This window comes from Bactrocera neohumeralis, chromosome 2 (assembly GCF_024586455.1).
Source record: "Bactrocera neohumeralis isolate Rockhampton chromosome 2, APGP_CSIRO_Bneo_wtdbg2-racon-allhic-juicebox.fasta_v2, whole genome shotgun sequence".
NCBI classification, from domain to species: domain Eukaryota; kingdom Metazoa; phylum Arthropoda; class Insecta; order Diptera; family Tephritidae; genus Bactrocera; species Bactrocera neohumeralis.
This window is the reverse complement of record NC_065919.1, coordinates 12,611,144-12,625,614: the sequence shown is the minus strand read 5'-3', so window position 1 is coordinate 12,625,614 and position 14,471 is coordinate 12,611,144. Positions and strand designations below refer to the sequence as shown.

At 37.3% G+C, this 14,471-nt stretch overlaps 1 protein-coding gene across 5 annotated transcripts in view; it reads left to right on the top strand.

The window, feature by feature from the left end:
- The window catches only part of LOC126767109 (probable multidrug resistance-associated protein lethal(2)03659), a 40,088-nt gene extending 33,945 nt beyond the window's left edge, over window positions 1-6,143 (top strand). For all 5 annotated transcript variants that reach the window (XM_050484722.1, XM_050484732.1, XM_050484717.1 and 2 more), the window contains 9 exons: window positions 761-920; window positions 989-1,355; window positions 1,440-1,857; window positions 1,926-2,274; window positions 2,328-3,155; window positions 3,238-3,818; window positions 3,894-4,672; window positions 4,744-5,160; window positions 5,225-6,143. In XM_050484722.1, coding sequence (XP_050340679.1) covers window positions 761-920; window positions 989-1,355; window positions 1,440-1,857; window positions 1,926-2,274; window positions 2,328-3,155; window positions 3,238-3,818; window positions 3,894-4,672; window positions 4,744-5,160; window positions 5,225-5,260 — 3,935 coding nt within the window. In that variant the 3' untranslated portion in view covers window positions 5,261-6,143. The remainder of the gene's footprint in view (window positions 1-760; window positions 921-988; window positions 1,356-1,439; window positions 1,858-1,925; window positions 2,275-2,327; window positions 3,156-3,237; window positions 3,819-3,893; window positions 4,673-4,743; window positions 5,161-5,224) is intronic.
- Window positions 6,144-14,471: the final 8,328 nt, after the last annotated feature.

Below are 14,471 nucleotides of genomic sequence, written 5' to 3'. Positions count from 1 at the left end.
TTGCTGACATCATTATAGTACTATACATTTTTTAAATATTGCTTTTCGTTAATGGTAAAACTCAATGAGTTTTAATCAAACATAAGAAGATATACTATACACATATGTATGTATCTTCGTACCTACATGTCCCATTTTTTACTCCGCGGCCATTGAACTTTTATATATTTTACATAAAAAAATTCCTATCTACACATTTACATATGTATTAAAGTAGACAAGATTGGAGATGAGCATACAGCCAAACCTCGATTATTCGGATCTGCTGTTGTTCAGTGCTTTTTTTAATTTTGACTTTAGGTTGTACAATCAGTTATTAACATGCTGATCACCTTTATTGGATGTGATTCGAATATACATATTATACATAAGTATGTACTATGATCTCAATAGCACCAAAGCTTTCAAGCATTTAAAAATTCTTTACTCGATATTTGGAAAATCTCTTGAAATGGTCGAGAATACGTAGTTTTCTTAATTTCGAAATTAAGAAAATCTTAGAATAAAGCCTCGGAACATTTCATCTAATAGTTAATATGTTTTCATTGTTAGAGACATCGTAGAATTCTTGGATCTCGTGCGAAACGTTGATCAAAACAGAGCTTTGAAGATGCTCAGTGTAGTAAGCTTCAATACTAGAGGTCGGAATTTAGAAAACTATTTATGCCTCGGCGTGTTGTCAACCAATAAAATAATATAAATTTGCTACCACTTAACACAAAGCTAAGATCTAAGAGTATTACCTAATATTTTATTGCAGAAACCCTTGGTAATGATATGAGTGCATCATGGGAGCGGGAACTGAAAGGTAAGGAGACATCGAAGAAGGAGCCGAGCCTACTTAGAGCCACAATCCGTGTCTTTGGTTGTCGTTATGCGCTCTTGGGTCTAGTCCTGCTGATACTTGAATTGGGTCTCAGGTAAATATCACGAGAAGCGCTGCTATTTTTGCTCGCATAACAATCAATTGTGTGTTTCTGTACTGTAGAGCTTTACAGCCTCTTTTTTTACTGGGTCTAATTGCGTACTACTCGCAAGGGGAGGAGAACATAAACACGGCTTACATCTATGCAGCCGGTATAATACTTTGTAGTGCTTTAAATGTGATCATCATGCATCCCTACATGCTGGGCACCATGCACGTGGGCATGAAAATACGTGTGGCTATGTGTAGCATGATTTATAGAAAGGCGCTGCGCTTAAGCCGCACAGCCTTGGGCGAGACCACCGCCGGGCAGGTGGTTAATTTGATATCGAACGATGTGGGTCGCTTGGATTTGGCGATGATTTTCGTGCATTACCTTTGGATTGGCCCAATCGAGACAATCTTTATCACCTACTTAATGACAATAGAGGTGAGTTATCTAACTACATTCCCGCTTCGTGACTTCTAAATACATACTTACGTCATAAACGTTTGCGTGTTTGCTCAATTACAGATCGGTGTGGCGGCTACTTTCGGTGTGGCCTTCATGTTAGCTTTTATTCCGCTTCAAGGTTGGCTGGGCAAGAAGACGTCAGTGTTACGCTTGCGTACCGCTTTACGTACAGATGAGCGTGTGCGCATGATGAACGAAATCATCTCGGGCATACAGGTGATCAAAATGTATGCGTGGGAAATACCATTCGGCAAGATGGTGGCCTATGCGCGCAGAAAGGAAATCAATGCTATACGTAAGGTGTCGTATATACGTGGTATACTGCTATCGTTCATCATGTTTTTGACGCGCGTCTCCGTTTTTCTAAGTTTGGTTGGTTATGTACTGCTGCAACAGGTGCTGACGCCGGAGAAGGCCTTCGTCATTACAGCTTATTATAATATTTTGCGCACCACAATGACCGTTTTCTTTCCACAAGGTATTGCAACATAAGGATATAGATGACTGTGTACATATGTATTTTAATCACTTTTTCATTTCCCGAAGGTATTTCACAGTTGGCTGAGGCCTTAGTGTCCATTAAACGCATACAAAAATTCATGCTATACGAAGAGACTGACATCGTTGATAAATCCGTCGATAATCCCAACTACCCTGGCAGTAACCAATCCACCGTTGTGAAAGACGACGAAAAATCATTGAATAGAAAAGAGGCGGAAAAGGTATTCGCATCCAATGGGCACGCAACATTGTCGGAGGCTGGCATTGTAATGAGCCATGTGAAGGCGAAATGGGATTCTAACTCAGCGGAATACACATTGGACGATGTGAATTTGCGCGTGCAACCCGGCACATTAATTGCAATTATCGGACCAGTGGGTTCGGGAAAATCGAGGTGTGTTCCAGTTTGTAACAAATTTACAAGCAAATAATATATTTTCCCTACAGTTTAGTACAAAGCATACTCGGTGAATTACGACCGGAGTCGGGTACCATAAAGGTGAATGGCACTTTCTCTTACGCCTCGCAAGAACCTTGGCTTTTTACCGGCACCGTACGCCAGAATATACTCTTTGGCCAGCCAATGAATAGACGTCGCTATCAGCAAGTGGTAAAGAAGTGTGCACTGGAACGCGATTTCGAGCTACTACCCTACGGCGACAAGACGATTGTGGGCGAACGTGGTGCCTCGCTATCTGGTGGACAGAAGGCACGTATTAGCTTGGCGCGCGCAGTATACCGTGAAACCTCAATCTATCTGCTGGACGATCCACTGAGTGCGGTAGACACTCACGTGGGCCGTCATCTCTTCGATCAGTGTATGCGCGGTTTTCTGCGCGAACACATCGTGGTGCTGATCACACATCAATTGCAGTTCCTACAGCAGGCCGATCAAATTGTTATCATGGAAAAAGGACGTGTTAGTGCCGTGGGCACATATGACTCATTGCGGGAATCCGGTTTAGATTTCGCAAACCTCTTGGCTGATCCCGAGAAAGAGGAGGCGGTAGAGGAAAAGTCGCGCTCGCGGTCCAGTAGCAAAGTTTATAGCAATCGCCGAAATAGTGAGGCCTCGCTGAATTCTGTAGCAGACTCATATGTTGAAGAAACACCAATGCAACAGCAAGAGACACAAGAGGAAGGCAAGATTGGTTTGGAATTATATCAGAAATATTTCCGTGCCGGTGGCGGTTTTCTCACATTCTTTATCATGCTGTTCTTCTGTATGTTGTCGCAGCTGCTTGCTTCAGGCGGTGATTGGTTTTTGGCCTACTGGTAAGTGTATTGGCATGACTTTGACTTTGTGTATTATATCGACGGAAACATCAACTTATGCTAAACCTTTAATCGTTCGTAGGGTAGCCAAAAAGGGTCGCGATGGTAAGATGTATTCAGCTAACATCAATGAGACGCGCATCGATGACACTTTTGATAGTTTCAACGATACGACTACACTGCCGTCAACAGCGCTACCTGAACAGGAATCGACATTCATGACTCTGTTGCGCGATGTAGGTGTCGACATGGATGCTGAAATGTTGGATATTTACATATTTACCGGCATAACCGTGGCTACGGTTGTCATCACGCTCGCGCGTAGCTTCCTCTTCTTCAATGTGGCCATGAAAGCTTCCACTAATCTGCACAACTCCATGTTCCGCGGCATCACGCGCGCTGCGATGTACTTTTTCAACACAAATCCCGCCGGTCGCATATTGAATCGCTTCTCTAAGGATATGGGTCAGGTCGATGAGATATTGCCATCAGTTATGATGGACGTCATACAGATATTCCTTTCCCTTTTCGGCATTGTTGTTGTTATTGCCGTTGTGAATCCAATCTTCCTACTACCAACAGCTATATTGGCAATATTCTTCTACTACTTGAGATCGTTCTACTTGCAGACGTCAAGAGATGTTAAGCGATTGGAGGCAATAAGTAAGTGGTGATGGTGGAATTCCCTTCTAATATTAAATATGGACAGTAATTTTTTTTTATTGCATTCTCATTTAGCGCGCTCACCCATCTACTCCCACATGGCTGCCTCGCTTTCTGGCTTGTCGACGATACGCGCTTATGGCGCTCAACGTGTGCTCATCTATGAGTTCGACAACTATCAGGACCTGCACAGCTCCGCATTTTATATGTTCATCTCCACATCACGCGCATTCGGCTACTGGCTTGACTGCTGCTGCATTATCTATATTGCCATAATAACACTGAGTTTTTTCCTCTTTCCACCGGCTAATGGCGGCGATGTGGGCTTGGCCATCACACAGGCCATGGGCATGACGGGCATGGTGCAATGGGGCATGCGTCAATCAGCTGAGTTGGAGAACACTATGACCGCGGTGGAGCGTGTAGTAGAGTATGATGACATCGAGCCGGAGGGTGAGTTGGAATCGTCTGCCGATAAGAAACCACCAAAAACCTGGCCAGAAGAAGGTAAAATCGTCTTTGATGAACTAAGTCTGCGCTACTTCCCTGATCCAAAGGCCGAGTATGTGTTAAAATCACTAAATTTTGTGATCAAACCACGCGAAAAAGTGGGCATAGTGGGACGTACTGGTGCGGGCAAGTCATCGCTTATCAATGCGCTTTTCAGACTTTCATACAATGACGGTTCGATAGTTATCGACTCACGTGACACCAAAGAAATGGGTTTGCATGATTTGCGCAGCAAAGTCTCAATTATACCACAGGAGCCGGTGCTCTTCTCCGGCACTATGCGCTACAATTTGGATCCATTCGATGAGTATACGGATGCCAAATTGTGGGAGGCGCTTGAAGAGGTGAGTGCGTATTTTCGATTGCTTTTAGCAAATGCTAAAATTACTTGTGGTTTTTTATTGGCTTCACAAAGGTTAAATTGAAGAATGTCGTTGCTGAGTTGCCTAGTGGTCTGCAAAGTAAAATCTCTGAAGGCGGCGCCAACTTCAGTGTTGGTCAACGTCAATTAGTTTGCTTAGCACGCGCTATACTACGTGAGAATCGTGTTTTGGTATTAGACGAGGCCACCGCGAATGTGGATCCACAGACGGATGCGCTCATACAGTTGACCATCAGAGATAAATTCAAAAATTGCACTGTACTCACAATCGCACACAGGTTGAACACGGTTATGGATTCGGACAAGGTGTTAGTCATGGACGCTGGTCAAGTGGTGGAGTTTGGCACGCCATATGAGCTCTTAACAAAGAGCGAAGCGAAGATTTTCCACGGCATGGTGCAGCAAACGGGCAAGTCAACAGCTGAAAATCTAACTAGAGTTGCGCAGAAAGTAAGTGATTGACGCTATATATGTTTTTACAATAATAATAATAATTAATAATGACTTTTTCCAGGCGCACGAATTGAACTTGAAATCGAAAATGGAGTAAAAGCGTTGCTGTGTCTAGTAACTAAGAATTGTACTCAATTTGAATGAGTTTGCCAAGCGAAAACGCAACTTTTTTTATTCTAGTGGAATTTTGTAGTTGCATTAACTCCGTCACACATGTACATTCGTGTCTATGGACTTTTGACAAAAGAACTGCTGCTCGTGATTACGCTATAAGCCAGCCCTTCAAACCTTAAGAGTGTATATATGTAAATTTTATTTTCTTTGCTTTTGTGAAAAGTCCAGATCAACCGATATAGTGCATAAAAACATTCGCTACGCACATACATACATAAACTTATATATGCATGTAGTTAGGGTAGCGCGTACTTTTAAGCACAAATGCAAATAAGCACTTGTAATTCTAATTTTTAATTATTTTATTTTATCGCTATCATTTGTAGTTGTTGTTGTAAGTGTTAAAGTGATTTTGTGTAATAGCTTTAAGTAAATAAGTATAAACATACCTACATACATACATATGTCATTTTAAACATGCCGCACTGAAGTGTCATTTACGATCAACATACATATATACATAAATATATATTTCCATAAGCATATTCATATATTTTATATAAAATGTATTTGCCTTTTTTGTATTTGTATTTGTATAATAATACAAGTTAATGTACTGCTAAAATATATTTCTTATGATATTTAAAATTAATGTAAACGAAAATTAAAAAATAATGAAACAATAAATATTAACTAGGTACAATAAACAATACATTGAAAATGTGCCTTTACATAAGTTTATAAGAAACAAAATTACCAATATATGTATAGTATACGGATATGTGTATATGGAAAATGAAATAGTATGTGCTGTCATTGTTTCCACTGCAAATAAACGTCCGAAAATTGAAATGATCAAACTTTAACTTTAAGTGTGTATTTTTTTGGTTTAATTCAGGGGTCGTAACAGTTATGAGGAAATAAGCTAATTCAATCAAGTTTAATAATTATTTTTCAATTTATATTTTTTCCTCACAAAATAATTGTTATATTTTGATTTTTATTTTCGCTTATTTATTGAGTTTAAATAATTTACGCAAAAAATTGAATAGTAAGCTTTTTTCTTGACAAATAATACTCTCACGTTGTTACTTTCAAATCGTAAAGGCAAAACAAAAGGCTTACTCTTTAACTCTTATACCGTGAATTGTTTAAAAGTCAATAAATAATAAATAAAAGTTGACAAATAACTCTTATTTTGTAAGTAGAGTACTAGAAACCTTTGGAGTCAATTATTTTTTTACCGAGATTTTTTAAAGCAATGGATTTCATGGACAAGAGCGATTTCGAACGAACACTTTTTTGAATATGTCGTTAGTGAGGAATGTTAGCGACGAGCAGCATAGAACTCGTTCCTACGAAATTTGGGTTTAAGTAACCGGAACGGAGCCGGATTTTTATTCGGTCAAGGACTGTCTACTCGGCACCATGCCTCGAAATGTCTTCAATAATACTTTCTGCCGCTACAGCAACAACAAAAGCAGTATTGAACTAGTTTTTACGCCGAAATACATGCAAATATACTTGTACTATGGAAAACTTATCAGGACGAAATAATAAAATATGGGGATGTTCGAGCAAGCAAATAACTGCAGCAATATTGCGACAGTGTTGTTTTTCTGCAGATACTCAGCTGATACTTATATTGTAACATTTTTGCGTCGAATATGATGCCTTGCTATACTGCCGCAGTGATTGAGACTCGAACATCCCCTATGTTTTGTTTACCAAAGGAATACAAACTAACGAAATATAGAATAATTTTAAGCGACATAAACAATTTGTTCGTGAAAGTTATATTTGTATATCTCGCGGCACGTTTTTTGTAAGAGTTCGAGCGATAAACCTATTTACCAAGTTTACCCAATGGATATAATAATTTCAAAAAGAAAGTCTACAGAAGGCATATTTGTAATTGCTCGCCTTAATATTTCAAAAATTTCAAAATATAGGTTTGACTGACAGTTTACACATTTTTTAAATAATATATTAAATTTTATGTAAAATGTCACACACATACATATATTTACTCTCTTTCCAACTGATAATTCACCTATTCACCACAGAAACTAGAACAAGCTGGCTACATGCGCATACCTCGCATGTGGCAACACTTGTCAGCACTGAGCAAAACAAAACAATGATAAAAATCTACAACGCCAACAACAAATCGTCACTGACAGTTTGTTTTTTGTTTTGATTATTGTCACTGCACCAACATTCAAAAATCACTGCACAAAATTCCAATCAAAAAATTACAGAAAAAAGTCAAAATAATTTCAAGCACGAATAAAAAATGTCTAAATAAGTTTTGTGAAATATTCTAAAAATTGTGTGAAGTAAATGCACGCGACTCACAACTACTAGGTGAGCAGCAGCAGCGCCTAAAATCATGCTACAATGCGCCATTGAATAATTCAACAAATAAAAGCCAAACAAAATGTAGTGTTCTTTTACTGAAAGTGAATGTCGAAAACGGAAATAGCGCTGCATATGCAACGCACAACAATCATTTGCGATATAAATAAATAAGAGATCGCGTGTGAATATGAAATAAACGAAGCAATTGATTTTGTGTTGCGTATTTGCTGCCAATGCAGGAGGGTGGAAAATTCAATAATTCGATTCGATCAGCTGCCACGACTCTTGCGATTGTTGGTATTGGCATTTGCGGTAGGGTGGGAGGGTGTCGTGCAGTGAGTTATTGCGCGCCCGACACAGGTCGTGAGGCAGGTGATTGCGATTGACATTGCCGGATGAGTGATTAGTGATGAATTGCTGTGTAGCGGTATTAGTAAGCACACAACATATGTATGTATGCATATATTCGTATATATACATACATACATTGTATATGTGTGCTTGTGTGTGCCAGCGGTGGTGGCGTATGAGTGCTGAGAAAGCTGAATAAAACAGTGCATTTTTACATGACATATGTGTGTACATATGTATGTATGTACGTACTATGTATATAACCATACAAATCGGGTGCTTTCATCGAATAGTTTGAGCAAATTCATGAAATGCACTCCTATATTATTTACTTTGTTTTAAATATTAGTTTTTGTTTGCTCATATTTGTTGTTAAAACGAAGAGAAGAATGTGGCTGCTCTTAAAATCACTCAATCTCACTAGAGTGAATCTGTATTTTTTTCCGATCAGCGGCTCTTAACTTGAAAGTGTTCTCCGAAAGTATTTCAGAAATGTTCTACAGACATACATATGTTGCTACGACAACTACACATCTCCCGACAACATCACCTATGCAGACCAACTATTGTACTCCTTTCGTTCATTTCTCACGAAAGTTATAATTTAGAGGACTCCTAACTTGTCATAGCAAATCGTAAAATCACGAAATCATACAATTTTACACTTGTTTAAAAAAATTGTTGTTGGATTACATACAAAAATGAGTTTACGCAATTACAATTCTCAACGCTATGTTTTCGGTTTGTTATAACTTATAAATATGTGAGACTATATGAAACCCCTAATTGTATAATATTTTAAGGCGTTGTATACAGTTAGAAGACCCAAAAAAGCGAAAAATTTGTACACACCTTGTGGTATCTCTTAACTGTATTTTAAGACTTAATGTTAGTAAAAATATTTATTTGGAAACGAACTACAGCTGATCTCCGGGAGCTCCTCTCAAAAAAAAACGTTTTGCGGTGACCACCATATCTCTGAACTGGATCCTCTGAAATTAAAAACAAACAGATTTCGTTAAAGTAATGTTAAATCTAGTAATTAATCGAAGAAATAAGCAAAATAAAATTTTTTGGCAAAACGATGGTTTCTCAAAAAAAAAAAAAAAAAATAGATTTTTGACCAAAATTTCGGCCATAAATTGCTTATGAAAGAAAAATAATATCAGTGAGAAAAAATGTTCGTTTTTGGTACTTTGAAAACATTATTTTGAGAGAAACGCGTTTAAAGTTCGGTCTTGTACTTCCAAACACTCTGAAACGCCTTTCCAAATTTGCGTGTAACTTCGAAAATATTCATGAAATTTTCTCTGTGTAATCTTAAATATTGTATATGTATGCACATATGTACATTAAGAAAATAACATTTTAAAAATTAATTTTTGAAAATTCTAACTGTATATAACTCCTTAATATGGAGAATTCTTGACTTTCCTTTCAATTTAACATAAACTCACTTAAACAAATATATTTTACTAATTGTCAACTTTGAATACGGGACAACTTCAACTTTTCTTTAAGCGCAGCATCGTTGTTAATACAGGAAAACTTAATTGATCCATAAATTTCATAAAAAATCCATCGCTTCATATATTAGCTTTTACCATGCAAAGGATTTGTCATCAAAGAAATAAAGATTATTTCCATTGCCTTACTAACAGTTTACAGATTGTGACCCGGAATCATCGCAATCAGTTGGGCATTATGTTTATGTAAGAATGGGTTCACACCTCATAAAACACAAAATTTTGGAAGCTCTTTCATAAAAGCAAATTTTCTACGTTGCCCTCGTTGTTACATTTCCATAATCGGCTATCTCCTGCAGAAGAATTGCAGTACCAGCGCAGCTTTCTTTTAAAAAATCATAAAGCTATATACAGAACGCTTATGAAACCGCGAACCACCCACTTCGTAAAAATTTGCGTGTTTATGCAATGGCTAACTAGCAAATACAAACATATACTTATGCAATATGAGGAAATATATACATACATATGTACTATAAGTATTCAAATTGTATGATCTTCAAGTTTATTGTTTTAACTTCGTTGCACTCCATTGCAATGCCGAAATTTTCGTCATTATTTCTGGTAATTCATCATTAAAATTTCGGTGAATCGTTGCTTCATTTGGCTATGAACACAAACAAACAAGCAGTGCGTATATTTTTTAATGTACTTCCCACTTTTTTATGGATTTTGAGTAAGCGCCCAATGCTTACAGAATATTAAGTAGCTTCGCATAAGGAGTTTCAGTCATTAAAGTTATTTTATTGGAAAGCATTTCAAAGCAACGATGCAACGCTGACGTTGTAAACGAACGCAAACAATTTGTAATATTTAATATCCACAAATATGTGCGAATATGCAAATAGGCTTTGATGAGCATGCGTGTAATAGGTTGCCTTAAAAGTGACTAGTTCAATTTTAATCTTTGATATGGGTTCTATAACAGCCATACCAAACTCTAGAGATTCGGAGAGATCATTTTAAAGTCTACTTTTTATAGTAGAAAACGACATTTGTGATCTTGGAAGTACGCAGCAAGAAAAATGCTCTCATATTCTGCGTCCAGTTAGAGTGTAAGTGAAAATGTGTATTATTCCCAAAAGTACATCACACTTGTCACCTCATTAGTACTATTTACAAGCATGCGAACTTATACCACTTCTCGCTGCTACTAGCCAAGTTCCGACATAATCTTGTGGTAATCCAATTTACACTGTATTCGGCACCTACATACCGTTATATATATGAATATACATACTAGTATGTATGTATGTATATAGATTTCGCTCTTCACATTTCGTGTGCAGTGGCGTAAGAGCTATTAATGGAATTGATGGGTCATAAAGTTTTCATACACGAAATAATTGCATCAACTGCTGGAAGGAATGCATCAATATGATAGATTTTCGCTATTATCTGCGTGTGCCTCCATGCAGTTATGTGCCAGTGAAAATTAAGTGAATGTGTGGTAAAAACTCCCTTGGCGATCCAACCGTAAAATTTTTGAATGCACTTAATTAACGACATTTATATTTTGTACATTTATATACGTGAAGTACTATACATATATGTATGTATTCTAGTATATTTTATAATTAGAATTGAATGTTTTGGTTCACATGTCACTTGAATAGTTCATAAATACAGCATCTAGCAATAAGGATGACGTGATTTTGATGGTTTTTTGCCTTGCGTTTTTATGGTTTTTTTTTGTAAAATTTTGTCATTGTATTCAGTAAGGTTAGGAATTTCAGCAGGTCACGTTTCACTATGGTACAAACATGGAAATTGTTCAAGATTATTACGCTAATTAATTTTCGCCAAAAAATTCATAAATTCGTTAGTGAAAAAATCATCTTCTCAGAAGAGGCCTATTTCTGGCTCAATGGCTTCGTCAACAAACAAATTGTCGCTATTGGCGACAGTCAAATTTTAGTGTAGAACGCAATTGCATCCCCAAAAATTGAACGTTTTGTGCAGATTGTGGTATGGTGCCATCATAGGGACTTCGAAATGAGGCAGACAATGCAGTTACCATCAATAGCGAACGTTATAATACGATGCTGACTGTTTTTTTCCCCGGAAATTGATAAAATCGCAATGTACGATCTCTATTTCGAAAAATTACGGTGCGCCCTATCGTGTTTCACGTCTAAACATGGAAACATTGCATGCAAAGTTTGGCGATCCATTCAGAAAATAGAAATGGTCCAGCCAAACGGCCGCCAAGGTCATGCGATTTAACGCCTCTAGATTATTTTCTCTGAGGGTATGCTAAATCAAAGGATTACTGCAATCAACTAGCAACGATCAAGGAGCTCGAAGACAACAATCAGCGTACTATAGTTCATTGAAAATTGGCGTAAACGCGTAGAGACATGCAAATGGTGCCGTCGAGGCCATTTGACGGACATTTTGTTCAAATCATAAATGACCTCAATTAACTGCAAAACAAAAAGTTCCATTTTCACCAAATTTGAGTGTTTTATTTTATTTTAAAACCACGTCGTTCTTTTTGGTTAGACTCTTTATATTTGTTAGAATTTGGCCTATTGACCATTTGGTCTCGTTAATTAGACCCTGGTTAGTGGGTTTGCGTTGCTCTATCAATTACAATACGAAAGCCGCGTTGATTTTAAAATTAAACAGGCAATTTTTTATTGGCTCTGAGCGGTTGAGCTCAGTTCATCGTAGTCCGTTCTCCGCAGTTTTCCTTTACTTCTCATTCTACCAGGAATTACAAAGTAAATCGATCTTCTGAAGATAAATTTATATATTTTTAAACTAATTAAATTCAAAACCTTCCTTTTTTCGCCTGTCAATAATTTTGACACGAGTCCTTGTCATCTGAATTACGATAGTAACTGCGGGTATCGGCGTCAATCACAGTAAAGAGTTATATGTATTTACATTTTTTATTGCCGGATATTGTTATGATAATGTTTCCAGCCCAAATATTTTTATCGATATTTTTGTAGTATTATTTCTCCCCCTTGCGAAATTCCTCATTAGACAGAAGCAATTTACAACGTGTCATTCCTCTCTTCACATTCGACACTGCATATTTCTCCTGCTGTTTTCAATATACTTTCCGTGTGTTTAGTTATTTTAAGTCTTGGTATTAACAATTAATCTGTTGCATCCACCATGTGTACATCTTCACTGTAATTCTGTTTTCTTTTGAGAGAAGTCAACAGTTGCCGGCAACTTCCTACGCAGTTCGGCTACACCGTGTATACACAGACTGACATACACGTACATACATAATTCTATGTATGTATATAAATAGCTCCAAATAGCACTAACCCAATTATTGCCCATAATTGTGTTCCATTAATGTCTATATTGAGTAATTTGCATCCACTTATAGGCCTCTAATATAAAGATCATAATTAAATAGACTCATAAAGAGTGAGTTTTTTTTGTTTTTATAATTCGAAGAGAAGCGATTAGGGTAGATATTAATAAAATACATGTAATACGTACCGCAATTCAGTAGATAACATTTACTTTTAATTATGAATATATTTTTGAAAATTCAAAACCGAAAAGTCACACATGCTTTTAAAAATTAAAAAATAAATCGCATTCAACAAAATTTTTTTTTTGAGTAAAAAATATGAATTTGAACTAAGAAGTTGAACTTACACTTTGCCTAAATGAACTATACTGAACTATTCTATATAACAATCTAAAAGCCACGTGATGCTTGGCGTATATACTCAAGATCAAAAATGACACGGATTGTCAAACCGAATCGATACACAAGTATTTTAGTGCCACAAAACATTCATTGCAGGCCGTGATGGCGATATTGTTACAGAAACAGTGCTTGAAATTCGTTATGTTGTTGAAATCGGTGAGATAGCAGAGGATCTCAACATTTCTTATAGAATGAATCAACTGAATACATTCTAGTTAATGCTTTGTTTATACCAAAAGACCTCAATCTTTGCAAATATTACATCGAGTAGAAGTCGCAAAAGAAATGCCCAACATTCATGCAACGAATCATTACTGATGACAAGACGCTTACAACGCTCTGTCTTGTTGATACCAAATGTCACTGAGATCACTAGCTTCTATTTCAGTAATCAAATAGTCGGTTATCATGGCGCGATAGCAGTCGCCATAGACGGTGACGTTTTCACCGGCATCATTTTTGAAGAAACCGCTTCTTTTCTTGCTGAAATGACAGCTCTTGAATATATTTAGGATGCTCTTTGTCTCAAATGCGGCAATTTTGCTTATTTACATACCGATTGAGACAGAAATTGTCCTCATTGCTAAACAAAGTTTGGCTCGAAAACGTTGGAACTTTTCAAAAGTCCATAGAGCGAAGCGATGTCGTTTGGGAAGCTCGAGCCGCCTCAGTTCTGGCACAAGCTGTATTCTGTACGCTTTCTATTTAAGATCTCGACGTAAAATGCGCCCAGTCGTTTCATACGTCAGTCCGAGTTGCTGCGAACGGCGCCGAATCGACTCTCCACAGTCTTCGTGTACACTCTCAGCTACGGTTACTATATTTTCTTCACTGCGTGCTGGACGTGGTCTATTCGGTCGAATATTATCCAATGGTGAATGCTGGGTCTCAATATGGGTGATGGTTATGCGAACAGTACGCTCAGTAAGCCAATTATGTTGACCATAAGTTGAGTTTTCGTAATAAAGTTGTAGTTGTCATTTGTAGATGTTGTTCAGGCATAAGTCTTTCCATGATGAAATGCCAAAAAATACTGAACAAAAATAACATGACAGCTTGACACGACTCATGCATGATAAAAAAAAAGGCTATTGGAAAAAGTACCTCTACTTGGATCATTCATTAACGAGTGAGTCTAAATACCGAATATTTTATGCGTTATTAATTGTAACTAGAAGGTCTTCCGCCTTGCAGCGTTTTCTATTTTTTCTTATTAAAAGTAAAATTCATATTTCGCTTCCAACTACTTGAAAAATATCTCGTTTCATAAA